This window comes from Pan troglodytes, chromosome 22 (assembly GCF_028858775.2).
Source record: "Pan troglodytes isolate AG18354 chromosome 22, NHGRI_mPanTro3-v2.0_pri, whole genome shotgun sequence".
NCBI lineage: Eukaryota > Metazoa > Chordata > Mammalia > Primates > Hominidae > Pan > Pan troglodytes.
In genome coordinates, this window is record NC_072420.2 from 44,323,557 (window position 1) to 44,345,192 (window position 21,636).

Genomic DNA, 21,636 nt, shown 5'->3' on the forward strand with positions numbered 1-21,636 from the left:
GGCAGGAGACGGGGCGCACGCCTGCAGGTGGGGGAGCCCCAATACGTCACACGGATGAGCGGGGCAAAGCCCAGCCCCCCCATCCGGCACCCGCCCGCCCGCCCGCAATCCTGCCCCCTGGCTGCAGCCCCCGCGGCTCTTCCCACCCTGGCTCCCCTGGGTGCTCGGCACTTGTCCCGCTTATGGAGTTACACCTTGCGGTAGAGGCTGAGCAGGAGCTTGTCCTTCAGACTTTTCAGCGGAGACAGCCAGGCTGTCCTGTGGCAGCAGTGGGTTTGCCAGAGGCCAGGGGCTTTGGCCAGGGCCGGCAGAGAGCCCCAATCCTGAAGAACCCTCGTTCTTCGCGTGCTGTCGCGGAGGCTGCGTAGGCACGGTTGCAGCAGGGTCTTGGAGGCTGAAAGAAGGACGGTCTGAGTTGAGAGAGGGGAGTTGGCCAGGCACAGGGGTTTCAGAGCTTTACAGGGTTCAGAAGGTGCCCAGGGTTCTGCAGCCCAGTGAGGAGTTCACAGAGTGGTGGGCGACCCAGCAGCCAGGGGCATCAGCTGTGGGAGTGGGACGCTCCGGGAGTCTGAGCTGCATCCTGTGGGCGCAGCAGACCCTCAAGGGCTGGGTTTAGAGGGGTACATCTGGAGGTGCGGGTGGGGAATGCACATTGAGGGGAGCTAGGAGCAGAACAGTAGCACAGGCCGAGCACGATGGCTCACGCCTTGTAATTGCAGCACTTTGGGAGGCTGAGGTGGGAGGATCGCTTGAGCCCAGGAGTTCAAGACCAGCCTGGGCAATATAGGCAATATTTCTCCACAAAAAATAAAACATAAAAAATTAGCCAGGGATGGTCACACATGCCTGTAGTCCCAACTATTCAGGAGGCTAAGGCAGGAGAATCAATTGAGCCCAGGAGGGAGAGGTTGCAGCGAGCTGAGATTGTGCCGCTGGACTCCAGCCTGGGCAACAGCGTGAGATCCTGTCTCAAAAAAAGAAAACCAAAACAAAACAAAAAAAACAAAAAACAAAAAATGGTAGCACGGCGGCCTAATAAGACCATCCCGAGAAGGGGGATGAGGTGATAGTCCACAGGCCTCAGTGGACCGTCACAGCAGGTATGGACATCAGAGAGTCTTGCTCATATCTGATTGATTGATTGATTGATTGATTGATTTGGTTTGATTTGAATTTTTTTGAGGCAGAGTCTCTCTCTGTCACCCAGGCTGGTTGCAGTCTTGGCTCACTGCAACCTCCGCCTCCCAGGTTCAAGTGATTCTCCTGCCTTAGCCTCCTGAGTAGCTGGGACTACAGGCACGAGCCACTACACCCGGCTAATTTTTGTATTTTTAGTAGAGACGGGGTTTTGCCATGTTGTCCAGGCTGGTCTCGAACTCCTGACCTCAGGTGATCCTCCCACCTCTGCCTCCCAAAGTGCTGGGATTACAGGCGTGAGCCACTGTGCCCAGCCCTCATATCTGATTTAGAGTATGTACTGCCAAGCTCCGTGGTGTGAATACTTCCACTATAGCTGAACGTAAACTACCAACCTGAGCAGGAAAGAGCTGTGCAGCAGCCTCTGTCATGTAGCGTTCTTCCCTCCAGACACAATAGACACAAATAGCTGAGTAGACAACAGATAGTGTAAAATGCTAGTAAACTAGGAAGTGGTGAGGCTACAATATATATTATGTTTACTTTTAATATAGTTTATGTAGTCTGGGTGCAGTGGCTTATACCTGTAGTCCCAGCACTTTGGGAGGCTAAGGGAGGAGAATTGATTGAGCTTAGGAGTTCAGGACTAGCCTGGACAACATAGTGAGACTCTGTCTCAACAAAAAAATATAAAAATTAGCCAGGTGTGGCAGCACGCACCTGTAGTCCTAGCTACTCAGGAGGCTGAAGAGGGTGGATCCCTTGATCCCAGGAGTTCAAGGCTGTAGTGAGCTATGATTGTGCCACTGCACTCCAGCCTGGGTGATAGAGTGAGACCCTGTCTCAAAAAATAATAATATAATTTACATAATTGTAAGTTTTATGACTCAATTTTTTTTTTAAATAGAGATGGAATCTTGCTATGTTGCTCAGTCTGGTCTTGAACTCCTGGGCTTAAGTGATCAATCCTCCAGCCTCAGGCTCCCAAAGTGCTGCGATCACAGGTGTGAGCCACTGTGCCTGGCCATATGACTCAGTTTTTAATAATGACTCTATGTAAAACTGACCTGCACTATTGCATCTGGCAATCGCGTGGCCCAGTCCATCTTCAAAGCCAGCAACAGTCGTTGAGTCCTTCTTTTAACTTCCAATCTCTGATTTTTCCTTCTGCCCTTCAGCCTGAGAAAACTCTGCTTTTGAAGGGCTCATGTCATTCAATTAAACTCTCCTGGATAAGAAGATCCTCATGGGAGAGAGATCTCATCACACTGACAGGTTTCACCCACACTCAGGGAGTTGCCCGAGGGTGAGCGGGGTCCCTGAAGGTCATTCTTAGAATTCTGCCACAGAAGAGCCCCATAGGCCATTATAGGGGCAGGGTTTACTGTAAAACAAGGTGATTCACATACACAGACCAGTAATGCTGTTCCTAAAGGGGCCCAAGCTGATCCCATCAGTCAGCAGGGCTGCTCACAGGGCACCTGGCCTGTCCTTGTTGAAGGCGATTCCTGTGAAGGCAGCGGAGGAGCTCCGGGTGGGAGGTGAGTGTTGTGGAGAGCCAGCAGCCCGCTGGGCTGAACCTTGGACCAAAAACCAGTCTGTCCTTGGCTCCCTTGTGGGTGGGGAAAGATGAGGTGTATCAGGCAGGGTCCAGTCCAGAAACAGAAACCAGAGCAACGATCGTAGAGGCCGTTGTTCAGCCAGGTATTGAGAAAATAGAGAAGGCAAAAAGGGAACACTGCTGTCGTGGAGGAGACCCCTGCCAGCATCGGCTCCACACAGCTGACCCTGGGATAAGAGAATTGCTGGACTCTTTAGAACCTGGAGCTGGGAAGGCAGGTGTCTGCCAGCTGGCGGGTGCTGGGAGTCTGTGGGGGCATGCGATGAGGAATTCTGCTGGTGGAGGGAAAGCCACAAAGTGGATTCCGCTGCTGCTATGGGAAGGGACGGTCACTACCGCTGCCCCTGTGGGGAGAAGAGCCCCGGGGGAAGAAGAGCACTGCTGACAGAAGCCCATTCTCTTCGCAGGCTTCAGTTTCACATTCTTGGTACCTCCTGGTGGTGCCTGGGAGGGAGCCACTGCTGTACAGAGATGCCAATTCCAGAGGCATGGTCCGGCACAGAGCGGTGGCTTCCAGCTGAAGGACATGTGTAACAGCAGGAGATGCCTTTCTCTGGGGTCCCAGGCTCCCGTCCTGGACCTTGGCACCCCGCCCCCCGTGCAGTGTCGTCTTCTGAGTCTGGCTTTGTCTGGCACATGAAGTTGGATGGGTAGACTCTGGAAGCGTCCAGACCAGCTTGCGGTGCCGATGAATAAGCTGATTTTGATGGGGTGTGTGAAACGGAGATGCCAGCCCAGGGGCTCAGCTCGCTCATGCTCTCATTTAAAAGCAGAAAATAGCGACTTCATTCTCGGATACATTTGCCAGCCCCAAAGGATTAATTATCTACACACCCAGAAGCAGTGGAGCAGAATATTTTGGCAGGATTTTCAGGATTTGTGTCATCGTTGCTTAATATCGGTTTCTTCACAGTCGGTTAGAATTTTGAAGGATCTGAAATACTGCAAGCTATCTGTGTATAGAGGCTGTGGATTCGGGCTGGTGCATTTGCAAAGTGCCCATTTTATTTTTTATTTTTATTTTTATGTTTTTTGAGACATATTCTCACTCCGTCACCCAGGCTAGAGTGCAGTGGTGCCATCAGGGCTCACTGCAGCCTCCACCTCCTGGGCTCAGTGATCCTCCCACCTCAGCCTCCCGAGTAGCTGGGACTACAGGCATGTGCCACCACGCCCGGCTAATTTCTGTATTTTTTGTAGAGACAGGGTTTTTGCCATGTTGCCCAGGCTGGTCTTGAACTCCTGGCCTCAAACTGTACTCCTACCTCGGCCTCCTAAAGTGCTGGGATTACAGGCATGAGCCACTGCACCTGGCCGCAAAAAAAGTTAAAGTGCTAACTTTAACTTTTTAGATTAGTAAGACTGCTAACGTGTTTCATTAGTTTAGTGATAATACCGGCTTCAAAGAAAAGCCTTGGCCAATACAAATCCTAAGCAGATAGCTCAACTCATCATCACAAAGCAAACCCCACCCAGTGAAGAAACAAATTTGGGAAGCTCTGGAAGCCCCTCTCCATCCCCCCCGCCCTGGAAACAGCCGCTGTCCTGGTGCTGACACCAGAAGTGGCACTGCCTGGCTTTCAACTTGAAGGTGGGACTCAGGGGTGGTTGGCTGTTCAGATGCAGCAGGAAGAGAGGGTTTGGGGCATTGCTGGTGCACGGGAGAGGGTGGGGATGGCCCCCCAAACTAGCGGAGGCCGGGCTTGGCCCTGGGAGATACAGGAAGGAGGCCCCCACTCCATGGATTCCGTCCTCCCTCTCCATCTGTCTCGAACCCTCACCCTCTCTCTCCCTCTCTGTCCTCGCGCACCCACTCCCTGTCTCTCACTCAGGCTTTTGAGGCATGTGTGCTGCCCGCGGGGCCCTTGGCCTGACTTCTTCCAAGGGGTGGGGTAGACGCCCACATTTTCACAGCAGAGACAGCCTCCCAGCCTCTGTTCAATGTGTGGACAGACGGGTATTGCCTTCGTTTTATTGTTTATTAGTCTTATTGAGTGCTTTCGCTGGGTGCGATTTCTGGAATGATGCGTGAAGTGCTTCCCCATGGAGGTCCTGTGGACTGGGCGACGCCCTCCTGGGCTGGTTGCTCCCCAGAGAGGGAAGCCCAGCTCCAGACACACGAGGCCCTGCCTGTGCACATGTCATGTGTGACTCGGGGAGAGCCTCCTGCTCTGATGCGTCAGCCCTCCAGCCTGCAGCTGGGGGCCCCGTGCCAGCCGGGACTCATTTACTCCCCTCTTCTGAGTCAGCACCTGCTGGGGTTCGTGGGACCCCAGACCTGGCTCTCTTACGCCTACCTGTTCCTTCTCTGTCTTGCAGGTTTTGGGATTTGAGATTGACGCGGTGAACTCTGTCCAGTTTTCAAACCACACAGGTAAGGCGTTGGCTCCAGCAGCCGGCATAGAGCAGGCTGTGGGTGTGAGGCACGGGGCGGAGTGTGGGTGTGAGGCACGGGGCTTTCATGTGGACGGGGACCTGGAGTCCTGGGCGTCGCTCGGGCAGAGCCTGCACAGCATATCAGGGTGTAGGCCTGGGTGGCCTCGCCTCTGAGAGGGGGTGTGTTGACTCAGCTTGGCTGCTTTGAGGCTGTGTGACCCAGTGCAGGTGGCAGAACCTCTCAGTGCTTCAGTTTCCTTCTCTGTAAGACAGGAGGGCAATCCTAACACCTGCCGTGAGGTTGCCAGAGTTGATTACGTCACTTGCATAAAGTGCTTGGACCAACGCCTGGCTCAGAGCGCAGCCGTGTGACTCCTGCTGTCCACCTGCCTCCTGGAGCTGGGGAGGGTCCCCCATGGGGTGGTCGTGCTGGGGGATGTGTAGGTGGTTCTGGGTTTTCTCTATTAACAGCAGTGCTGCAGGGCCCGTGTGTGCCTCTGTCTCCCTGCCCTGGGACTCTGAGGACTTTGCTGGCTCAGGGGACTGAGGGTGGCCGGCCTCAGAAGCCCCTCACAGGCCATGCTTTCCCTGCCCCCAGCCCCATGGCCTGGAGGTGGAGGTGCGTGGAGTCCCCCCTCCTCTCTGTGGTTTCTATACTGCTTCGTCGGCAGGAGAACAAAGCTGTTCTGTTCTTTGAAACCCCACCTCGCTTCCCCTGAAATTTCTCTGAACCCAGGCGGAACCTTGGGAGCACAGAACGTCCCAGAAACAGCCTGGCAGAGCATCAGTGCGATATGTGGGGGGGGGGGGGGGGGCCTGGCCCCTACTCTTGGGAGTGGGAAGGAGTGCTGTGGTTTCTTTGGAGGCGGGCATGACACGTGCTAAGTGAGAGGAAAGAGTTGCTCGGCCGGTGCAGACGGACAGGCTCCAGCTCTTGGCGGTGCAGATGGACAGGCTCCAGCTCTCGCTGAAACCCTTTCCTGCCTTTGCTTGCGGGGCACACTGGGTGCTGTGAGATTTGGAGACGTCCCCGAAGACTCAGGCCCTCCAGGAGCCTCCCTGAACCCACATGTCCTTCCTGGCTGCTCTCGCCATCCTCCTTTAGGATTTATTTTTCAGTGAGTGAGCTGGCCGACTTGGACACTAAAGCAGGGTGTTAAGTGTGTTTCTGGGGACTGTGTTGGGCTCCGTCAGTGCTGGTTCAACATCCACACCGAACCGGCTGCCCTTGCATGGATTCCAGGTTGCGGGAGGGCCCCGGGCTTTGGCAATGCCTTCCAGGCTTGGTGGAAGCTTCTCAGTGGGTGGTGGGCTGGCTGACCCGAGGGCCCAGAGATAGAAAAGGGGTCTCTGGCCTGCCCTCAGGGGACTGGGATGAGGACAGGACCCCAGGCACTTGGGAGCCTCCACAGTTGCAGAGCCAGGCAGACAGCCTGGGGGTGTCCGTTCCCATGGGGTCCAGCCTGTGGTTCCTGGGAGCCCCCACTCCAGCCTCCTCCAGATGCCATGGGGGGCCTGCTGGTTTAGGACCCCTTAGCCAGCTCAGTCTATGGCTGTGGGCTGGCTCCCAGCCCCCTGTACCCACACTCTCGGGGTCAGCTGTCTGTGCGGCCTGATCAGGAGGCCCCCGGATAGCTTCCCTAAGGCCGTCTCTGTGGCTCAGGGGCAACTCCCTAGGGCAGTGAGGGCAGGCGTCACTCTCCCCTGCACCGGGGCCCTTCTGCCTGCTCCCCTTCCCTCGCCCCTGCCACACTGTGCTGCTGGGGAGTGAGGCTGGTGCATCGTGTACCTGCCCTGGGTGCCACGGGAGCTGGTGGTCAAGACGGGGGACTCGGCCTCCTCCATGCAGCCCCTCAGCCCCTCTGGGCTCCCGTGCCACCCACTGTGAGTGCGGTGCCCACGATGACACTGTCTGTTCTGCAGACCTTGACAGAGCTGGAGGCGCTTTTTGTTTTTTGAGTTTTTTTGAGGCGCTTTTTGTTTTTTGAGTTTTTTTATTGTTGTTTTTCCTTTTTGTTCCCCCTACCCTCTGTCTAAGGGCTAGAGGTGCTTATTTTTCACCAAACTCACCTCCAGGAAGCATTTTACTGGTCCTGATTATGCAAAAAGAAAGATGTCTGCATGCACAACGGGCCTCCCGCATTGTAGGGGCTGTTCTGCTCCGGGCACCCTTGTTCCAGGGCTGCGCTCCCCGGGCTGTCTCGGGGGCCACGTTGTCATGTTCCTCCTGCTGCGTGGCCCATCATGCGTGCCCAGGACCAGCTCACACCCTGTGTGACCGGCCACGTGAGCCCAGCCACAAGCAGCCGTGCGGACACTCGGGCCGTTTCCACTTTTTGGCTGTTGGGGTCATGCTGCCACGAACGTTTGTCTCAGTTCTCCAGTGAGCACCTAGGAGTCGAAGGTGGGGTTGCACAGGCTGCGCCTGATTTGGCAGGGAGCTGGGATGATGCTGCCAGGGAGCTCACTCGCGACTCTGCCCAGGGTTTTCCTTTTCCTTTTTCTGTTTTTTTTTTGTGTGTGAGACAAGGTCTCGCTCTGTCATTCAGGCTGGAGTGCAGTCCTGCGGTCATGACTCACTGCAGCCTTGACTTCCTGAGCTCAAGAGATCCTCCCACCTCACCCTCTTAAGTGGCTGGGTCTGCAGGTGTGCACCACCACACCCAGCTAATTTTTACAGGTGTGCACCACCACACCCAGCTAATTTTTACAGGTGTGCACCACCACACCCAGCTAATTTTTACAGGTGTGCACCACCACACCCAGCTAATTTTGCTATTTTTCATAGAGACGGAGTCTCGCTATGTTGCCCAAGGTGGTCTTGAACTCCTTGGGCTCAAGCGATCCTGCCCCCTCAGCCTCCCAAAGTGCTGGGATTACAGGTGTGAGACTCCACGCCCAGTCTTTTCTTTTTTCTTTTTTAGAGACAAGGTCGGTCTCTGTCGCCCAGGCTGGCGTGAAGTGGCGCAACCAGCTCACCGCGGCCTTGACCTCCTGGGCTGAACAATCTTTCTGCCTCCACCTCCCGAGTGGCTGGGACTATAGTTGTGCACCACCACGCCCACCTCCTGCCCAGGGTTGTTACTGGGGTGGTCACGTGGGCAGCTTCTGCCTGGGATGGGCCACAAAGCCAGACTCCCAGCGGGGACACGGGTGTTCCACACAAGCTGCGTTGTTGGTTCTGTGACGCCCTTCAGGCTGGGGGGTGGGAAAGCCGATCCCCCAAGTGCCTGCAGAGCCCACCTGGCGCAGGCCTCGCCGCCTCGGGGCTGCTGCTCGCACTTCTGCCCCTTCCCCCGGCCAGGCCCCCGTTCCTTGAGGCCGCACCACAGCCCCGTTCATTTTTCCACACCGTGAGCTGGGCTTGGCAGAGCCTCCGCCTTGTGGCCAGTATTCCCAGTGGCCCCTTTGAGAGGATTTGCTGGAGCTCCCTGTCTGAGCTTCCCGGACTGAGGGCACTGGGAAGGAGCCTGCGGAGCTGGAGGTCAGTGAGTGGACGGGTCATGCTGTCCTGGCTTTCGGAGTGTAGAGCCAGAGGGGATGGGACAGGTGCCCTGCTGCTGGGCTTGGTGGTCCCTGCTGCAGGGAAGGGGCAGCTGGTGTGAACACAAGGAGCTGCAGGGCCAGGAGCCTGCCGACGGACACCAGCGAGGGGCCGGGCCCGGGCCAGGAGCCTGCCGACGGACACCAGCGAGGGGCCGGGCCCGGGCCAGGAGCCTGCCGACGGACACCAGCGAGGGGCCGGGCCCGGGCCAGGAGCCTGCCGACGGACACCAGCGAGGGGCCGGGCCCGGGCCAGGAGCCTGCCGACGGACACCAGCGAGGGGCCGGGCCCGGGCCAGGAGCCTGCCGACGGACACCAGCGAGGGGCCAGGCCAGCCCAGACTCCCTGGCCGGCTGGGGTCTGACAGGAGCGCCAGGCTCCTTGGGCTGCCCGAGGAACCGCTTGTTTGCCTGTGCTTTTTCATCTGTAAACGGAATGAGTTGGACACAAGATCCAAGCGCCCTCCCCTGTTTGAGAAGGTTCTTGTGGGCTCTGGGCCCATCCCACATCCCACAGTGAGCAGGAGGCCACCAAGAGGTGCAAGACCATGCCCTCTGTTTCGATAGGAAGCTGAGCCTCAGAGGGGCCTGGGGCCTGTGTCTGAGACCCGGCCAAGTGCTGGACGTCTCCCCTTCCTCATGGCTGTTATGGCGGAATTACGTCCCCCCAAATTCTCATGTTGCAGCCTTAACCCCAGCACCTCAGTGTGGGACTGGGTTTGGAGATGGAGCCCCTACAGAGGTCAGCAGGTTAAAAGAGGCCATCAGGGCTCTGGGTGGGCCCTGATCCAAGCTGCTTGGTGTCCTTGTAAGAAGAAGAGATGAGGACACAGACACACACAGAGGGACAGCCCCATGAGGAAACAGGGAGTCAGTGCCGTCTGCAAGCCCAGGGCAGAGGCCTCAGGAACCAGCCCTGGTGACACCTGGACCTTGGACCCCCGTGCCCAGGACAGTAGGAGAATTGGAGCCGCCTGGCTGCAGTCCTTCCCGATGGCACCCTGTATTAGTCCGTTCTCACACTGCTAATTGTTGGGAAAAGGGCTTGTGGGGTCCCTGTATAAACTGGCCATGAAAATATGGGACAATAAGTTGTGGAAAGCCACAAGAGGCCTCTGAGGAGGAAAGCCTCCTAATTGCCATCATGTTCACATGCTCAGAGTGAGACCTGCTCTCTTATCTGTAAACACCGTGTTCAAGGAGAAGGACACTCCTTTGAAGCACTGGACTGTGGACAGACACACGAGCTCCTGGTTAAGCCCGCTCCCACCAGCTCCTCTCCGATAAGTTAAAGATACGCTGTTTGAGCACAAAGGAGATTCATTGAAACCACTATTGCTGTAGATGACGCCTGTGACGCACTGCCTCCCTTTCACTGTTTCACCCTGAACATCTGCTTCTCAGATCTGAGTGACTGTGCTCAATAAATAGCATGGAGACCAGAGCTCAGTGCCTTTTGCAGCCTCCATTTTGCCACTGGCCCCCTCACTCCCACGTTTATGAACTCTTTTCTTTTTCTTTTCTGTTTTTTTGGAGACGGAGTCTCGCTCTGTTGCCCAGGCTGGAGTGCAGTGGCGCGATCTCCGCTCACTGCAAGCTCCGCCCCCTGGGTTCACGCCATTCTCCTGCCTTAGCCTCCCAAGTAGCTGGGACTACAGGCACCCGCCACCACGCCCGGCTAATTTTTTTGTATTTTTAGTAGGGACGGGGTTTCACAGTGTTCGCCAGGTTGGTCTCGATCTTCTGACCTCACACACCACGCCCAGCTAATTTTTGTATTTTTTAGTAGAGATGAGGTTTTGCCATGTTGGCCAGGCTGGTCTCGAACTCCCGACCTCAGGTGATCCGCCTGCCTGAGCCTCCCAAAGTGCTGGGATTACAGGCGTGAGCCACCGCACCCGGCCCCACCTTTATGAACTCTTAACCTGTCTCTTCTCATTCCTTTGTCACTACCGGACGTTGGGTACACCATGGGTGGTGTTGAGGCTGGTCCCCAACACTAATAAAGACATACCTGAGACTGGGTCATTTATAAAGGAAAAAGATTTAATGGACTTACAGTGCAGCACAGCTGGGGAGGCCTCAGGAAACTTACAGTTATGGCAGAAGGGGAAACAAACACCTCCTTCTTCACATTGGTGGTAGGAAGGAGAAGTGCAGACTGAGGGGCTCAGGGTTTTAAAAGCCCCTTGAAACCATCAGCTTTTGTGAGAACTCAGTCACTATCATGAGAACAAGATGGGGGAACCCCCCCCATGATTGAATGACCTCCTGCCAGGTCCCTCCCACAACATGTAGGGATTATGGGAACTGCAATTCAAGATGAGATTTGGGTGGGGACACAGCCAGGCCATGTCACCTCCCCAGGAAAGGAGCACATGTGCAGCAGTGGTGAGTCCCACCCTGCCTGGAAAGATATCAAAATCCGAGGGCAGCAAGGACCAGGAGGGACCATTGCTCACCTCCCTCCTCCTACCCCTCACCCCAAACCCCGCCCCGGCCTGGCAGAAGCCTCCCCAGGACACACCCTGCACCGGAGGAGCAGGCTGCTGTGTGAGGCACTGACCTCACCCACAGTGGATACCCCGTGCCCCTCCTGACCCCCAGTGACTGTTAACCCAGAGTCCATCAGGGGCTTGGTCTCTGGCAGACCCACCCCTCAGTGCGTACACTCTGGTGTCCCCGGCAGAGCACAGGGCAGGCGCCCCCAGGTGCACCCCCCAGATGCCGCACTGTGCCTGGAGCGTGGCTAGGCGCCCCCAGGTGCACCCCCCAGATGCCGCACTGTGCCTGGAGCGTGGCTAGGCGCCCCCAGGTGCACCCCCCAGGTGCCGCACTGTGCCTGGAGCGTGGCTAGGCGCCCCCAGGTGCACCCCCCAGGTGCCGCACTGTGCCTGGAGCGTGGCTAGGCGCCCCCAGGTGCACCCCCCAGGTGCCGCACTGTGCCTGGAGCGTGGCTAGGCGCCCCCAGGTGCACCCCCCAGGTGCCGCACTGTGCCTGGAGTGTGGCTAGGCGCCCCCAGGTGCACCCCCCAGATGCCGCACTGTGCCTGGAGCGTGGCTTCTGATGGCAGTCTGAGGACCTTTGTGCCACACGTGCTCCCGTGCGACGGCTCCTGGGGAAAGCCAAAGGCGTCCCTTCCAGCGGGAGCCAGCGACTGGTACGCAGGAGGGCCCTCAGGGGCCAGAGCCATGGAGCCCTCCTCTGGTGTGGGAATTCAGGGGATCTTAGCCACAGGGCATGGCGCGTGGGCGCAGAGCCGGCCGTGACCCACCAGTGCGTGATACTTGTACTTTGCTATTCTAGGAACCCATACATCAGTTTTCCTTATTTGCTGAAAAAGGCACGCATTAGAGGGGTGATTCATGTGGGAGGAGGCCAGGAGCCCCTCGATGTGAGGCGTTTCTCATGGGCGAATGTGGGGTATCCATGGTGGACCCCCACCCTGTGTGGATGGCTGCCCCCTGAGCAGTGCTTTGAGCTGGAGCTGTGGTCAGGTTCTGCAGTGCAGGAAGGGCTCCCAGGAGGCTGGTGGTCCCGCCTGCAGGGAGCCGATGCGTCTGTCCTCACACATTGATATGCCTGTCTGCCTGGGACGGACACTTCACCCTGGCTACCCATCGGGCCAAGGGCAGGTTGTATACACCTGGGCTGAGGCCTCTTTCTCATTCACATTTATCTCTTGCTCAGGAGTTGATCTAAGACAGGCTCTAATTGCACCTTAATAAGCTTGTTGGGGAGGAGTTGGGGGTGGGGACATAAGCCCTACCTGCCAGGGTATCCGGGTGCCAGTGGCCGAGCAGCCCGGCCTGAATAGCTGGGAGCTAATGCAGGAGACGCTGGGAAACAAGAGGCTGTGACATTGTGGGGAGGGAGTAGCCAGGGGCCTTCCGGACAGCAGTGGGGGAGCAACGCAGCTGTGAGCTGGTGTGTCTCTCCCCACGCTCCTCCTGTACCTGGGACGCAGCTCCCACAGGAACTGGCAGTGGGAGTGTGGGGGCCATGGAGGTTGTAGTAACAATCCCTGACAGTGTAGGGGCAGGGGGCTCGCAGGGGGCTCGAGCCGTCCCATGTGGGCAGCTGTTGGGACCTGCCAAGCACTGTGCCTGGTGATCTCCTTCGGGTTTGAGCCAGTCCATGGGGAAGAGCCGTCCACCAGGCAGCCTCAGGGAGAGTGGGCGGGTGTCAAGGGAAGCCCGCAGCCCCAGCTGGCCCCCTTGTGTCTGAGCCCCCGTGACTTCCTCTGCCTCTAGGCTATGCCCACTGGAAGGGCCAAGTGCTGAATTCAGATGAGCTCCAGGAGTTGTACGAAGGCCTGAGGCTGAACAACATGAATAAATATGACTACGTGCTCACAGGTAGGTGCCGGAGCGAGCTGCCGCAGGGGACTACGCACCCCACTCTAGCCAGGGTGGGCTCAGGGAGGTCCCGAGCACCCCCGCCCTGGGCCTGTCTCGGGTCCCTGCCCCTTCAAGGAGGGCCTTGGCGTGCCCAAGCCACCATCACACCCCCGGTAGCCTGGGGGGTCCTGGCCACATTATGCCTGCCGGGACAATGACTGCCCAGGCTGTGCCAAGTCACCCCCACTCCTGTGACCACACTGGGGTTCCAGTGCCCAGGGGAGGGTGCAGGCAGGGTGTTGGGAACGCTGACCGGGGCAGGACAGGTGGGTGGGACACTCAATTAGGTGACGGGCTGCTACCTGGTACACTGCCATCCTTTGTCAACTTTCTGGTTAAAAAAAGATTGTATTTGTATACATGTTTATTATTATTATTATTTTTGAGATAGGGTCTCACGCTGTGGCCCAGGCTGTAGTGCAATGGCGCAATCATAGCTCACTGCAGCCTCAACCTCCCAGGCTCAGGTGATCCTCCTGCCTCAACCTCCCAAGTAGCTGGGAGTAAAGGCGTGCACCACCATGCCCAGCTAACTTTTTGTGGGTGTGTGTGGAGACAGGGTTTTGCCATGTTGCCCAGGCTGGTCTTGAACTCCTAGGCTCAAGCCAGCCACCCACCCTAGCCTCCCAAAGTGCTGGGATTACAGGCGTGAGCCACTGCAGCCAGCCTGGTTTCTACACTTTTAAATGGTTAGGGGAGACACTTAGCCTCCCAAAGTGTTAGAATTACAGGCGTGAGCCACTGCGCCCAGCCTCTCGATGTCTGAAGGTCACATATAAGGCCAGGCACAGGGGCTCGAACCTGTAATCCCAGCACTTTGGGAAGACTAGGAGGGAGGCTCGCTTGAGACCAGGAGTTCAAAACCAGCCTGAGCAGCATAGTGAGACCCTGTCTCTACAAAAAAATTTTTAAAAATTAATTAGCTGGGCACAGTCCCAGCTACTCGGGAAGCTCAGGTGGGAGGATGGCTTGAGCCTGGGAGTTCAAGGCTGCAGTGAGCTATGGTTGAACCACTGCACTCTGGACTAGGGGACAGAATGAGACCCTGTCTCAAAATAAATAAGATTAAAGTGTCATATGCTTATTACTGAAAGTAGAAATATAAATAAAGGAAAGATCACTCCTTCACCTCTCGCCCGTGGGTTCATTCCTGTGAAGCACAGCGTTTCTGTTGAGAAATGCTGCCGGGTCTGCCTTCCGTGTCTTTCAACTGTGAGGACACCTCGTTTGCACCCACCTCCCTCCCCCCAGCTCCCGAGCACTGTGGGGACACCTCACCTGCACCCACCTCCCTCCCCCCAGCTCCCGAGCACTGTGGGGACACCTCACCTGCACCCACCTCCCTCCCCCCAGCTCCTGAGCACTATGGGGACACCTCGCCTGCACCCACCTCCCTCCCCCCAGCTCCTGAGCACTGTGGGGACACCTCGCCTGCACCCACCTCCCTCCCCCCAGCCCCTGAGCACTGTGGGGACACCTCGTTTGCACCCACCTCCCTCCCCCCAGCTCCCGAGCACTGTGGGGACACCTCACCTGCACCCACCTCCCTCCCCCCAGCTCCCGAGCACTGTGGGGACACCTCACCTGCACCCACCTCCCTCCCCCCAGCTCCCGAGCACTGTGGGGACACCTCACCTGCACCCACCTCCCTCCCCCCAGCTCCTGAGCACTATGGGGACACCTCGCCTGCACCCACCTCCCTCCCCCCAGCTCCTGAGCACTGTGGGGACACCTCGCCTGCACCCACCTCCCTCCCCCCAGCCCCTGAGCACTGTGGGGACACCTCGCCTGTACCCACCTCCCTCCCCCCTGCCCCTGAGCACTGTGGGGACACCTCGCCTGCACCCACCTCCCTCCCCAGCCACCCCTCTGCAGGGTCTGCTGGTGCTTCTCTTTCTTTGTGCCACAGTTGATCGTGGTGAGTCTCCTGTTTTCTGAGGGTGACCTGGATTCTCCCCCTAAAGGTTATACGAGGGACAAGTCGTTCCTGGCCATGGTGGTGGACATTGTGCAGGAGCTGAAGCAGCAGAACCCCAGGCTGGTGTACGGTAGGCAGGGGCCCACCCTCGGGTCTGGCTGTGTGGCCCCACACAGGTGGGGCTGGCCTGGGAGCCCGGGAAGGGACGTCTTAGCCACCTTCATCCTCTGCACGCCTCCGTGCCCCGCCTCTCCGGGCCAGTGAATTGTGTCTGCTGGGCCTCTGAAGATGTTGGCCTGCTGAAGTCCGCTGGGCTAGAAGCGTTTGCAGGTGACCCTGGTGTCTTGTGTGGCTGGTGTGAGACAGGAAGGGGTGTCAGTGTGCTCGTATAGTGGGGCTGCTGTGTGAATGCCTGGGGCCCAGGCAGCACTGTTGTGTGACTACACTCACCCTAAAGGTGGAAGGGGCAAGGGGCCACACCCAGGCAGGGCCAGGCTAGGGAGTGGGGAAGGGCAGGGTCATACCCAGGCAGGGCCAGGCTAGGGAGTGGGGGGAGGGAGGGTCACACCCAGGCTGGGCCTGCTAGGGAGTGGCCAAGTCTTTGGGGCATCTGCCTTGATCAGTCTTTCATTAGAGGCCAGGCAGTGCTGGATCCATCTTGCCGCCTGGCAGAAGGGGCAGCGTCACCAAACCTTGCAGACAGGCTCTCTCTGGGGCACAGGTCTCCCGGGTGGCAGGAGGACAGGCCTGGCCTAGCACATGGTTTGCCACGCTGTGTACTGTTGCCCAAAAGGAGAGTGCTTGTCGGTACAGACGTGTGAGGCCCGGATTGTGTGTGCTCGAGGTCAGGAAGAGGAAGGGAGCTGCTGCACCTGCTTGGGTGACAAACAGTGATGAATAGCACCTCACAGCAATTAGGATGACTGTCATCAAAGACACAGAAAATAGCAAGTGTGGGCGAGGATGCAGAAACCCTCATGCACAGCTGCTGGGAGTATGAAAGGGTGCAACCACTGTGGAAAACACGTTGGTAGTTCCCCAACAAGTGGAACACCGTCACCATGTGACCCAGCAATTCCGCCCTGCGCATGTATCCGAAATAGCTGAACACAGACTCAAGCGGATGTGCGTATTCCCACGTCTATAGCAGCATTGTTCCCAGTGACCAAATGTGGAAACAGGCTGTGTCTGTTGATGGGTGATAGACAAACAAAGTGTCCGTACATACAATGGAGTATTACTCAGTCTGGAAAAGGAAGGAAATTCTGACACACTCTGCAATGTGGATGGCGCTTGAGGACATGATGCTTAGTGAAAGTAGCCAGACACCAAAAAGGGCGACTGTTACACGATCCCGCTATCTGAAATAGCTAGGAAAGGCCAGTTCATCGAGGTAGAAAGCAGACGAAGGCCCGGAGTGGCTAGGAAAGGCCAGTTCATCGCGGTAGAAAGCAGACGAAGGCCCGGTGCAGCTGGGAAAGGCCAGTTCATCACGGTAGAAAGCAGACGGAGGCTCGGTGTGGTGGCTCACGCCTGGAATCCCAGCACTTCGGATGGCTGAGGTGGGCGGATCACCTGAAGTCAGGTGTTCGAGATCAGCCTGGCCAACATGGTGAAACTCCATCTCTAATAAAAATACAAAAATTAGCCAGGCCTGGTGGCGCACACCTCTAATCTCAGCTACTTTGGAGGCTGAGGCAGGAGAATCACTTGAACCCGGGAGGCGGAGGTTGCAGTGAGCCAAGATTGCGCCACTGCACTCCAGCTTGGGTGACAGGGCGAGACTCCATCTCAAAAAAAAAAAAAAAAAGAAAGCAGACTAGACGTTACCAGGGCCTAGGGCAGGGGGAGTGGGGCGTGAGTGTATAGTGAGGACAGAGTTTCAGTTTGGGAAGATGAGAAGTTTTGGAGGTGGATGGTGGTCGTGGTTATACACGGCGAGAATGTCCTGAATGCTCCTGAATTGTACGCTTAAACATGCTTACACTGGCAAAGATTATGGTATATATTTTTTACTATATTAAAAAGTTAAATTAAAAAAGGGAAGATATCTACTTCAACTTGGCAGCTTAAAAAACAAGAAAAAAGAAAAAAGCCAAATGTGGTTGCTCACACCTGTGATCCGAGCACTTTGGGAGGCCAAGGTGAGAGGATCGCTTAAGCCTAGGAGTTCAAAACCAGCCTCGGCAACATGGTGAGAACCCATCTGTACAAATCATTTAAAAGCTAGCTGGGTGTGCTGCTGCATGCCTGTGGTCTCAGCCACTTGGGAGGGTGAGGCAGGAGGATCGCCCGAGCCTGGAAGATCGAGGTTGCAGTGAACCATGATTGCACCACTGCACTCCAGCCTGGACAACAGAGCAAGACCCTGTCTTAAAAAAAGAAGAAAGAAATGTGGAGGGTTTCTTACTCGTCAGCTGTAGCCTTTGCTGATAAGATGCCCTTGTGTCTCTGCAGTGTGTGATCCAGTCTTGGGTGACAAGTGGGACGGCGAAGGCTCGATGGTGAGTAGTTTCACGTGTGTGATTTAAAAGTGTGGTGAGTGGAGCTATTCCTGTCCAGCCAGAAGACAGGCCCACGTCTCTAAGTGTCTAACTCGGTGGGACTCCTCTGTCCAGGGGTAAAAAGACAAACCTTGTTAGGAAGGAGAAAGGGGACCGACATGTTTTCTGTAAAGTGCCTGACGGTAGATAAATATCGACGCCTTTGCCGGCTGCACAGCCCTGCCACAGCTGTTCTCATTAGAGCACAGAAGCAGCCGCAGATAAGAGGTGTACAAACATCATGACTTCTTTTCTTTTCTTTCTTTTTTTTTTTTTTTTTTTTTTTTGAGACGGAGTCTCGCTGTGTCTCCTAGGTTGGAGTGCAGTGGCGCGATCTCGGCTCACCGCAAGCTCCGCCTCCCGGGTTCACGCCATTCTCCTGCCTCAGCCTCCCAAGTAGCTGGGACTACAGGCGCCTGCCAACACGCCCGGCTAATTTTTTGTATTTTTAGTAGAAACGGGGTTTCACCGTGTTAGCCAGGATGGTCTCGATCTCCTGACCTCGTGATCCGCCCGTCTCGGCCTCCCAAAGTGCTAGGATTACAGGCGTGAGCCACCGCGCCCGGCCCTTTTCTTTCTTTTCTTATTGAGACAGAGTCTCACTCAGTCACCCAGGCTGGAGTGCAGTGTCATGATCTCAGCTCACTGCAACCTCTGCCTCCTGGGCTCAGGCAATTCTTAATGCCTCAGTCTCCCAAGTAGCTGGAATTACAGGTGCGCAACACCACTCCCAGCTAATTTGTATATTTTTACTAGATACGATTTCACCGTGTCGTCCAGGCTGGTCTTGAACTCCTAGCCTCAAGTGATCCACCTGCCTTGGCCTCCCAACGTGCTAGGATTACAGGCATGAGCCACCACGCCCAGCTATGGATGACTATTTTCTAATAAAATTTCATTTGTGGACACTGAAATTTGAATTTTCTATAATTTTCATGTGTCACAAAATGTCATTCTTTTTTTGACTTTTTTCCCCTAACCATTTAAAAATGTAGAAACCAGACTGGGTGCAGTGGCTCACGCCTGTAATCCCAGCACTTTCGGGGGCCAGAGCGGGTGGCTGGCTTGAGCCCAGGAGTTCAAGACCAGCCTGGGCAACATGGCAAAACCCCGCCATCTCTAATCAAAATACAAGACAATGAGCTGGGTGTGGTGGCACCTACCTATAGTCCCAACTGCTTGGGAGGCCGAGGTGGGAGGATCACTTGAGCCCAGGAGGTGGAGGCTGCAGTGAGCTGAGATCGCACCACTACACTCACTCCACAGAGCAAGACCCCATCTCAAAAAACAAAAGAAAAATCTAGAAACCACTTAACCCATGAGCTGTGTAGTAACAGCCGCAGCTGCAGCCCACAGACCTGGACGTCGGATCAAGTGGATGGAGAACAAATCCACTGTGACCAGTCCAGAAGCCTAGAATTTAGAGGCGGAAGGAACCCAAAGGTGATCCTGCCTGTGGGTTTTTAACTCAGCCATTCAGCGCCCAGGCGATTTCAGTATCTGCCTTCTTTGTCGTTGTGTCCAGGGTGTCTGTTTGCTTGCTGTATATTCACTGAGCACAGCAGGCTTCTCCACTGGCACAGGGCACGCCTGGGCCTGTGCCCTCCCTGCCCCGCTGGGTCAGTGGTTGAGGAAGTCAGGATATCTGTCGTTGGGTATCTAACTGGGTGGGGCGGGCTGGTGTGCTCAGCGTCTGTCTGTCCACTTTCTCCCATGCTTGTTCTCTGGAAGGTTCCCTGTCCTGCGCCCAGCCTACAGGACCCCAGCTTGCAGCTCTCTGCCTTCCCTTCATGGTGCTCCCTGGTGTGGGCTCTGCTGACCCTCAGCAGACACTCGCGTTTGGATCACGAAGATTTGGGGCCACTGTCCAGTTCAGTGCGGCTACGGGATCTGGCCCCTCGATATTGATCACATTTGTTTTCCTGAACAAGAGTGGCCTAAACACGAGCTCCTGTCTCAGATGAGCGGTCACCCCGTATCTCCCCTTTCCGTGAGGTTAAAGGGGTGTGTTGGCCCTCCCTACCCAAAATGGGGCTCTAAAGAGCTTTCCTTCGATTTCCTGGTCCAGGGCTCGGGGACATCCACGTGCCACCCACCCATCCTTAGTGCCTCCTAAGCCATGTCTGGAGCAGCGGCCGGCGTGTGACCACCTTGTGTGCTCTGAGCACCAGGTGCAGACGTGCCTCCTGTGAGGCCTCTGATCTCCAAGGGAGGTTTCCGGGAGCAAAGTGAAGTGAAGGGATTGGAAACTCAGGCCACTCAGCCAGCAGGGGCTACTGAAATGTTCCATGAAGCCCACAGAATTCTTCCAGAGCTTCGCACTGCCTCCGGCTTAAATTTGATCACTAAAGAAAACCATGTGTTGCCTGGCACAGTGGCTCACGCCTGTTATTCCAGCACTTTGGGAGGCTGAGGCGGGTGGACCACCTGAGGTCAGGAGTTGGAGACCAGCCTGGCCAACATGGCGAAACCCCGTCTCTACTAAAAAAAATACAAAAAAAATTAGCCGGGCGTGGGGGCAGGCGCCTGTAATCCTAGCTGCTCAGGAGGCTGGGGCAGGAGAATCGCTTGAACCCAGGAGGTGGAGGTCGCAGTGAGCCAAGACCACGCCATTGCACTCCAACCTGGGCAACAGGAGCGAAACTGTCTCAAAAAACAAAACAAAACAAAAAAGTGTTGAATTGTTTGTCAGGCAACTTAGACAAAAACAAATAGATGAAGGGTGGTGCATTGACTCAGCCAGGAAGAGCTGGCGGGTTGGGCTCCCAGTCGCAGATGGGCATGGCCAGCACCCCCTAGCCCTCCCCAGATGACCAGGGCTGCTCCATCCACCTGTGGGGTTTCCCTTTCCTCGTCTCCCTCCTCCCTCCCTCCCTCTCTCCTTCACCTCCTTCTCCTCCCAGACACTCTGCGGGGACCCACTGTGCGCCCTGAGTCCTCCCTCGGCCCCTCGGAGCACTTAGGGTTCCCCACTCTGGTGTGCCTCGGCCACACGCTGCCCCCGTGGTGGGAACAACTTGTCGCTACAGTCGGGGGGCCTGGCCCCTGAGCCTGGACTTCAGGGGGCTTTTGGGGGAGCACTCCGTGGTGGGCTGCCCTCCCGGTGACTCGGCCTCTCCTCCCGTCTCCGTGCTTCCCCCCCCGTGACTCGGCCACTCCTCCCGTCTCCTTTGTTGGCCCCTCGGCGCCCCCGGCGTGCTTCCCCCCCCCCGTGACTCGGCCTCTCCTCCCGTCTCCTTTGTTGGCCCCTCCGCGCCCCCGGCGTGCTTCCCCCCCCCCCCCCCGTGACTCGGCCTCTCCTCCCGTCTCCGTGCTTCCCCCCCCGCCGGTGACTCGGCCTCTCCTCCCGTCTCCGTGCTTCCCCCCCCGGTGACTCGGCCTCTCCTCCCGTCTCTGTGCTTCCCCCCCGGTGACTCGGCCTCTCCTCCCGTCTCCGTGCTTCCCCCCCCCGGTGACTCGGCCTCTCCTCCCGTCTCCTTTGTTGGCCCCTCCGCGCCCCCGGCGTGCTTCCCTCCCGGTGACTCGGCCTCTCCTCCCGTCTCCTTTCTTGGCCAGTACGTCCCGGAGGATCTGCTTCCCGTCTACAGAGAAAAAGTGGTGCCGCTCGCAGACATTATCACGCCCAACCAGTTTGAGGCCGAGTAAGTCATTTTATTTTATTTTACTTTATTTATTTATTTTTCAAGACGGGTCTCGCTCTTGTCGCCCAGGCTGGAGTGCAGTGGCACGATCACAGCTCGCTGCAACCTCTGTCTCCGGGGTTCAAGCCATTCTCCTGCCTCAGCCTCCCGAGTAGCTGGGATGACAGGCGTGAGCCACCACACCCGGCTAATTTTTGTATTTTTAGTAGAGACGGGGTTTCACCATGTTGGCCAGGCTGGTCTTGAACTCCTGACCTCAGGTGATCCACCCATCTCAGTCTTCCAAAGTGCTGGGATTACAGGCGTGAGTCACCGTGCCCAGCAGAGTAAGTCATTTTAAATGGCAAATGCTACCAGTCTTTCCCCAGGGAGAGCTGCAGAGAACATGCCAGAAGGGTCTCCACTCTGCCCTCCGGCTGCCTGTTTAGCTTACGAAGTGGTTCTCAGGAAGGTCCT

At 56.7% G+C, this 21,636-nt stretch overlaps 1 protein-coding gene across 4 annotated transcripts in view; it reads left to right on the forward strand.

Annotated features, from left to right (window-relative positions):
* PDXK (pyridoxal kinase) overlaps window positions 1–21,636 on the forward strand; it is a 41,201-nt gene that overhangs the window by 10,129 nt on the left and 9,436 nt on the right. Inside the window, exons 1-6 of one of the 4 annotated variants that reach the window (XM_024352428.3) lie at window positions 3,357–3,469; window positions 5,078–5,132; window positions 12,932–13,036; window positions 14,988–15,126; window positions 17,454–17,500; window positions 21,095–21,180. In XM_024352428.3, coding sequence (XP_024208196.1) covers window positions 13,019–13,036; window positions 14,988–15,126; window positions 17,454–17,500; window positions 21,095–21,180 — 290 coding nt within the window. In that variant the 5' untranslated portion in view covers window positions 3,357–3,469; window positions 5,078–5,132; window positions 12,932–13,018. Of the gene's footprint in view, window positions 1–3,356; window positions 3,470–5,077; window positions 5,133–12,931; window positions 13,037–14,987; window positions 15,127–17,453; window positions 17,501–21,094; window positions 21,181–21,636 lie in introns of those variants that run through there. The other 3 variants (XM_001145080.7, XM_063803470.1, XM_003949189.6) reach the window with 3 other exon arrangements.